Source organism: Orycteropus afer, unplaced genomic scaffold (assembly GCF_000298275.1).
Source record: "Orycteropus afer afer isolate SDZICR_OR568_19922 unplaced genomic scaffold, OryAfe1.0 scaffold00359, whole genome shotgun sequence".
Classification (NCBI taxonomy): Eukaryota; Metazoa; Chordata; class Mammalia; order Tubulidentata; family Orycteropodidae; genus Orycteropus; species Orycteropus afer.
The window spans coordinates 1696322-1704790 of record NW_006921946.1 but is presented as its reverse complement, the minus strand read 5'-3'; the positions used below and the strand labels follow the sequence as shown (position 1 = coordinate 1704790).

The 8469-nt window shown below is 41.7% G+C and overlaps 1 protein-coding gene across 1 annotated transcript in view; it reads left to right on the top strand.

Moving 5' to 3' along the window:
* CPED1 (cadherin like and PC-esterase domain containing 1) overlaps positions 1-8224 on the top strand; it is a 386749-nt gene extending 378525 nt beyond the window's left edge. The window contains exon 22 of the mRNA XM_007952817.1: positions 8006-8224. Coding sequence (XP_007951008.1) covers positions 8006-8224 — 219 coding nt within the window. The remainder of the gene's footprint in view (positions 1-8005) is intronic.
* The last annotated feature ends 245 nt before the right edge of the window (positions 8225-8469 follow it).

Below are 8469 nucleotides of genomic sequence, written 5' to 3'. Positions count from 1 at the left end.
AAAAGGAGAGTAGCTAATGCAAATGGAAGAAATGATGAAGTAAATGAGCTGAACAGAAAATTTCAAACGGCAGCTCAAGAAAACCAAGTAAAGTATAAAAGACGTGCAAAGATCTGGAGTTAGAAAATCAAAAGGGAAGAACATGCTTAGCACTTCTGAAGTTGGAAGAACTAAAGGAAAAATTCACGCCTCCAGTTGCAATGTTGAAGGATTCTACGGGCAAAATAATGAACGTTGCAGGAAGCAACAAAAGAAAATGGAAGGAATACTGAGTAAGTGTACTAAAAAGAATTGGTCGATGGACAACATTTCACAAAATAGCATATTTTTAAGAACAAATGGTATTGAAGGGAGATTTCCAAGCTGTACTGAAGGTATTGGCAAAAAACAAGGCTCCCGGATTGATGGACTACCAATCGAGATGGTTCAACAAATGGATGCAATGCTAGAAGTGCTCATCCAGTTGGGCCAGGAAATTTGGAAGATAGCTACCTGGCCAACCAATAGAAGAGATCCATATTTGTTCCCATTCCAAAGAGAGGTGGTCCAATAGAATGTAGAAATTATAGAATAATACTAATATCACAAGCAAGTAAAATTTTGCTGATGATAATCAAAACAGTTGCAACAGTACACCTACAGAGAACTGCCAGAAATTCAAGCCAGATTCAGAAGAGGACATGGAACAAGGATTATTGTTGATGCCAGATGAATCTTGGCTGAAAGCAGAGAATACCAGAAAGATATTTACCTGTGTTTTAATGACTAAGCAAAGGCATTTGACTATGTGAATCAGAACAAATTATGGATAACATTGCAAATAATGGAAATCGCAGAACACTTAATTATCCTCATGCAGAAACTGTACATAGACCAAGAGATAGTCATTGAAATAGAACAAGGGGACACTGTGTGGTTTAAAATCAGGAAAGGTGCAATGCAGTGAATTGCTTAATATGGCCATTCTAGTCATCATCCTCCATTTTGTGATGTATTGTAAATCCTAGTCTCTATTCCTGTTTATGGGAGCTCTGGTGACATAGTGCCTAAGGCACTTGACTGCTAACCAGAAGGTTGCCAGTTCAAACCCACCAACCACTCCTCGGAAGGAAGATTGGGCAATCTACTTCCATAGTGATACCACCTCTGTAACCCAAGGAGGGGTTGCTATGAGTCAGAGACGATTCGATGGCACTTAACAACAACAAAACAACCTGCCTGTTTATGGTAGGTTGTATCATAGTCCCACCTTACTGGGTATATATACGTGAATGTTGGGAAAGTTTGGTCTCTTGCTCTGGTTCTGAATTTGGTTCGTCATCTTCCCACCCCTGTACTTGAGACAGCAGCCATCATCTGACCCACCAATTTGGGTTCTGCAGCCACTGCAGCCACATGAGTTGGGAGAATCCTCCAGACCACAGACCTGGGACGTGTCAGCCTGCCAGCCTCCACCATCACCACATGAGCCATTTCCTTGGGAGTTTGTGAGTTCTGTGAGACGTTACAGTGAAATACGGACCCCTAAGACAGGAGGGAAATTACTGAGGGGAGGAGGAGTTGATGTCAGAGATGATGGAGTAGCACAGCAGTAGTTTGGAAAAGCTGGACATTTGGGACATCTTTAACTTCCACCTCATAGGGACCAACCTTGTGCTGATCTTCCTAAAAGAAATTATTCAAGCAAAAGTTATGTATCAGGGCTGTATCCTTTCACCATACTTATTCAACCCAGATACTGAGTAAATAATCCAAGAAGCTGAACTATATGAGAAACAACACTGCCAGAGGATTGAAGGAAGACTTGTTAATAATGCAGATGATACAGCCTTGCTTGCTGAAAGTGAAGAGGACTTGAAGCATTTACTAATGAACAGCAAAGACTCCAGCCTTCAGTATGGATTGCACCTCAATGTAAAGAAAACAAAAATCCTCACAACTGGACCAATAAACAACATCATGACAAATAGAGAAAATATTAAAGTAGTTAAGGGTTTCATTTTACTTGGATCCACAACCAATGCCCATGAAAATGGCAGTGAAGAAATCAAATGATGTATGCATTGGGCAAATCTGCTGCAAAAGACCTCTTTAAAGTGTTGAAAAGCAAGATGTCACATTGAGGACTAAGGTGTACTTAACTCAAACCATGGTATTTTCTTTCATTTGTCTCATATGCATGTGACAGCTGGACAGTGAATGAAGAAGACCAAAGAAGAAACCATGCCCTTGAATTATGGTGCTAGCAAAGAATAATGATATATTATTGTAATAGGGGGAAAGAGACTCCAGATTCAAACAGGTTCAATAGAGACACTTTTTTTGAACCTTGGACAGAACAAAGACAAAAAGACAATCATCCAGGATGAGGGAAACCATCAGCATGTACACAGTACAGAAAGCTGAATGGAGTCCACTGAGTCATGGCCATGAGGTTCATGATATATGGTTGGGAAAAGAAAAAAGAGAAGAACCATCACAGAATCATGATTAGTGATGGACAGATGGATTTGTCACTGTTGCAGGCGGGACTACAGAAGTGTACGTTGGGAGAAGGCCATGATTGGGATATGTACATAACTGAGGATCGAAAAGGGTTACAGGATTGGTTCTGGGCCTAGACTCCCTAGCAAGGTGGTGGTCCGGACAGGCTGTGACTCATGACCATGCAGTCTGAATCTTATCCAAACAATACCAAGGCCCCAACCTTAATTTAAATTAGAAAAGGACATACTCAGGCAAGCTCCCTAGTTCTTTGTGGGAGCATAATCCCATAATCTACTTTCAGCTGTACTCTTTCTGAAGGCCCCTCCATGGGTTTGTCCTGGAACTTGTCTATGCACAGCCACAATGCTGATTTAATGGTCAGAAAGAACCCAAACATTGTCTGAAATTTACATCAAGCCTCAAAATGGAGTTAGGGCTCCCACTACATACCACAGCCTTCCACAAACCAAATGCTTTAGAATTTAAGCTCTAATACACCACAGACTGCTGGAAGAATGAACAAATCCGTCTTGGAGGAAGTACAGCCAGAATGATCCATAGAAGCAAGGGTGGTAAGATTCTCATGTACTTTGAATGTGTTCTCAGGAGGGACCAGTCACTGGAGAAGGAGACATCATGGTTGGTAATGTAAAGGGCCAGTGAAAAAGAGGAAAACTCTCAATGAGATGGATTGACGCAGTGGCTGCAACAATGGGCTCAAACATGGCAACTGTTTTAAGGATGGTGCCGGAGCAGGCAGTGTTTTGTTGTTGTGCAGAGGGATGGTATGAGTCAGAACCCACTGGAAGCCACCTAACAACAACAGAAGAGGGGCCTCACACAGGCTTCAGAACAAGCCACTCCCATCAGCTCAGTGCTGTTCCAACAGAGGCCGTCATTTGTTCACAGTGAGGCCACATCTGATTTCCTCTTGCCTTCTTGGGGCACACATGACCTCACTATGCTGCCCTGTCTCCACTTCTCTGCCAGGCACATGGCTCTTGGCTGGCCAGGGGCAGATTTCTCAGCAAGTGAAGTAAGCATGGGCTTACCTGTGCTTACTTAATCTGTAGTGAACAGTTTCATGTTGGTTTTCACCAGTGTTCACCAATGTTGTAGTGAACATTGGTGAAAAACAATGTGAAACTGTTCACTACCGATTAGTAACTAAGCACAAGTAAGCCCCATGCTTAACTTGTTTATTGGGTATCCTGTCCCTATCAAAACACAAAAAAACCAAACTCACTGACGTCAAGTCAATTTCAACTCAGAGCACCCCTCCTTGGATTTCCGAGGCGATATCACTACGGAAGTAGATTGTCCAACCTTCCTTGGACTGTAAATTTGCAAAGAGTTTTGATTCTGTAGGAAGGTGTTGTGGGGCTGGGAGAGAGACAGATGCCAGCTATATCTAGAAGCAGAATCTTGGATGTGGTGAAAAAATGTGAAATTATTTATTACAGATTAGTAAGTAAGCACAAGCCAGCCTGTGCTTCCTTTGCTTGTGGGATGATCTGACACTGCTGCTGGCCAGTACCCTGGACCCTCAGGGATCCAGCTCTGTAGAGCTGTCCATGCAGAAAAGAGTGACTCACTCTCTCCCTTTGTGTCTGCTCAGAGTCTCCCCAAAGGCCTGAGCTGCAGTGAGCTGCACTGTTTATGGAACATATTTCAGTTGTACTTGTAGTTCCTATGATTATCATGGAGTTTGAGCATGAGTATAAGGAGGGCTGGGCTGGGCGACAATCAAATAACAGACGCCAAGTTGAACTTACAAATCAGTAACTGGGACAAAGGAATCATGCCTCATGTTTCCTCCCTGAGGATAAGTTCTCTTTCCAAAGCATAAACAGCCTCCTGGCAGGTATTCGCCAATAAGGCAATCTGACCTTTCGCCAAATTATATCTGAAATGGAGTAGAGGACACAGCTCAGGTTATTTTTCAGGGGGCTCCAGCCCTCATAACTAAATGAGCATTTGCTTCATTGAATGCAGCCCTGAAACAATGCAAAACATTAACAAGTTATGAAAGAGCTATGCTTTTTGTGTTGGGATAGACCTTTTCCTAAATTACATGCAGTGAGCACGCAAAGCATCAGGCAATTGCAAAAACCCAGAAATTGAGATAGAATTATATAAACAAAGCTAACATTATTTTGGCTTCACAACACTGAATAATATTTTTTGAGGGTTCAACACTCTATTTATGCTTAAGTATTTCCTCAAATAAACTTTCTGAAGAATGTTCACTCATTTTGTTCTAAGAGAGTTTAAAGAAAAAGGAAACTGCCATCAAATCGGTCCCGATTCATAACGACACCTCCTTGGGCTTCCGAGGTGGTATCACTATGGAAGTAGATTGCCCAATCTTCCTTCTGAGGAGTGGCTGGTAGGTTTGAACCACCAGCCTTCTGGTTAGCAGTCAAGTGCCTTAGGCACTATGCCAGGACTTGCTCAAAACGGACAAAGCCTTCAGAAAAACATTGGTGCCCATCCCAGCCTATCATATTTCAAGAAAAAAAAACCCAAACTCACTGACATCGAGTAGGATCTGACTTGGAGCAACCCCTCCTTGGGTTTCTGAGGCAGTATTTCTACGGAAGTAGATTGCCCAACCTTCCTTCCGAGGAGTGGCTGGTGGGTTTGAACTGGCAGCCTTCTGGTTAGCAGTCAAGTGCCTTAGGCACTACGCCTCCAGGGCTTTAGTATAACCAAGCAGGGGTGGAAAGAGCTGCACACAAAGAAACTTGCAACCTTGGGACCTGGAGCATTAATCAGTGGCTAACTGCTAACTGAGCCCTAAATTATGATCCATGGGGATTCCTTACCACAACCTGCTGATCGAAGGACCTAATCAGGAAAAGCAAACCTCCTATAGCTACAGGAAAACAAATTCATTTCTTTGGGGTTAGCAGGGGGCAGTTGGTTTTAAAATGCTTTACTATTACTGTTTTTATCTTCAAAATGCGAATAGCTTTGATATATTTTCGATTAAAGTAATGCCTATTATTTGTGTTTTTTAAAAAAAGAAGTAAAGAGCCCAAGTTACAAAGAAAACATTTAAAATCACTTATAACCCCTCTACTCAAAGGTCACTACTATTAAGGTATTGGTATGACTCTTTTATGGAAGCTCTGGTGGCATAGTGCCTAAGGCATTTGACTGCTAACCAGAAAGCTGGCAGTTCAAACCCACCAGCCACTCCTTGGAAGGAAGATGGGGCAATCTACTTCCGTAGTGATACTGCCCCGGAAACCCAAGGAGGGGTTGCTATGAATCACAATCGACTTGATGGCAGTGAGTTTGGTTTGGTTTCATAGCTTTTTTACAGATTTTTACTCAAGTAATTCTTCTAAAAGTATATGTTCACTTGCAACGTAACTAAAATTACTTATTTTCCAAATAGATATAATGTGATTTTCCCATATATTTGATCTTTTTGGAACTGTTGTGATCGTTATTTTTATTGCATTATCTTATAATGGATCAAAAAATGTGTACTTAATGCATTTAAGGGAGCTCTGGTAGTGTAGGTGGTATAGTGCCTAAGGTGTTTGACTGCTAACCAGAAGGCTGGCAGTTCAAAGCCACCAACCACTTCTTGGAAGGAAGATTGGGCAATCTACTTCCATAGTGATAACACCTCGGAAGCCCAAAGAGGTGTCGCTATGAATCGGGACCGACTTGATGGCGGTGAGTTTGGTTTTTTTGGTAAAGCATTGTAAAAATCAAACCCATTACCATTGAGTCAATTACAACACAAATGACTATATAGGATGTTATCAGTAGGGATCAGTCCCTGGAGAAAAATACCATGATAAGTCAGGGAAGAAGAGAAAGACTCAACAAGATGGACAAGGTGGCTGCAACAGGAGCTCAAATTTAGCAACGGTTGTGAGGATGGCATGGACCTGCCAGAATTTCGTTCTGCTGTACACAGGGTAGCTGTGTGTAGTAATCAACTTGCTGGTACCTTACAAGAACAAAACAGCTTCATAGGGTTTCCAAGGTGTAATCTTTATGGAAGCAGACTGCCACATCTTTCTCCTACACGGTGGCTGTGTATTTGAACTGTGGCCCTTTTAGTTAGCAGCGAAGCACTTAACTACTGTGGCACCAGGACTCCTTAAAGCATTATAAAACATTCAAAAAACATAAAAAGAAAATCCATGTGAGCTAGTGTTGCTTTCATTAATCATGGCTTGTGTCAAAATATCAACAGAAAAAAATGACTTATAATTGCATTAAAATGATGGAGTCGATTATTTGTTATTAATGTAGATCACCAAACCTTTGTAAAGACACCCAAACATCTTTGCCATATTCTCTCTTCTTCCTCTTGTTCCCTACCCTTCAATTCTCTTCCCAAACTCTCTCTTGGACCCCACCTGCCTTCCCTATCACTGTTGCATGATTAAGGCTGACCATTATAAAATGTGATTTACACAATGTTTAGTAAAAAAATCAACACAGATTTTAGATATAGCCTTTTCCTGTGTGTGTGTGTCCATAAAATACCTACACATGTGTTTGTGTGTCCATAAAATACCTATGCATGGAATCAGAAAGAAACTAATAATATGAGGAAGGAATTGAGCGACTAGTGGAATGAGGCATTATTGCAGGTAGAGCAGAGATAGGAAGAAAACATTTTATTTTATACTATTTATGCTTTATGAATTTTGAATCCAGTGAATATATTGCCTATTCAAAACATTTTAAAACATAAAACAGATCTGCACCCACATAAACAGATACAAAGCTGTGAACTCACTAGGGTGTAGTATGGAGTCCCTGAGTGATGCAGTTAACAGCCAGTTGCTAACTGATAAATTGGAGCAATGCCTAGGAAGAAAGACCTGGCAGTCTCCTTCTGAAAAGGCGGCCATTGAAAACCCTGTGGAGCGCAGTTCTACTTTGACACACATGGGGTCTCTATGAGTCAGAATCACCTCCGTGGCAACTGGTAGTACACTGTATGCACCTTCAGATTCAGTAACTTCCTAAGTGCCCGGAGAAATGAAACCCCTAACTGCACCAAGGACAGCCACTGGATCTGCATGAATTGTTTTTGCTTGTTCTCTGAAAATGGTTTTAGTTGCCATCCTATATCAAGGTGCCATGATAGGCTTAGAGTTACCATGGTTGAATCAGTGGCCCTGCAAAGGCACACTGGGTCTTCTCTAGTGCGGTGCTATGTCAAAGTACATGTGGGCATTCGGTCTAAATCACAGACACACACGCACACAGCAGTGTGGCACAAATTCTGAACCTGTTCCTTCGTTTCACTGGAGCAGGCACCCCAAGATGAGAAAAGTGGATAAACTCAAATTACAGCCATGTTCCTTTTGAGGCATAAGTTCACCTAGTTCTTAGTTATATAAACCATTTCATTTGCCCTTTTGGGGACATCTGTGACTGAGATCACGTGCAAGTGTTGAGAGATAGTTATATTGCTCTACACAGGGTTTAAACGTTCTTGATTTTACCTTACTGATTTTTCACTCTTTATTTGCAGGTAGTGAAATCAAAGTTTTCCGAAGAATATCCCTTTATTAAAATGAAGCAATCAAGGAACCATATTGTGGGAAAGTATTTCAGCAATCAAAACAAACTTCAACAACTACAAGGCTCTGTAACAAACTTTCAATCTCCATATCACGTCAGAGGTCCCATTAATCAGGTTTGTTCTGAGATCCTTCTCAGCAGGATGTGTGCGAGTAAAAGGACTGTGTAGATGCCCTGGAGGAGAACTGACTCAGGAGCTGGAGACGGGACAACCAGCCGGATGCTGGTCTGGGAACCACATCTTGTACATCACATGTATTTCAGATTGACCGTGCACACACACACCATCACACACGCACACACCTGTACACAAAACTTTCAAAAATAAATCCACTTTTTTTTTCTTTCCACAGCTTTATAAAGTCAAGGTGTGCACCTAAAAATTAGTTGGTTTCAGACTGAAAGACAGAGCCA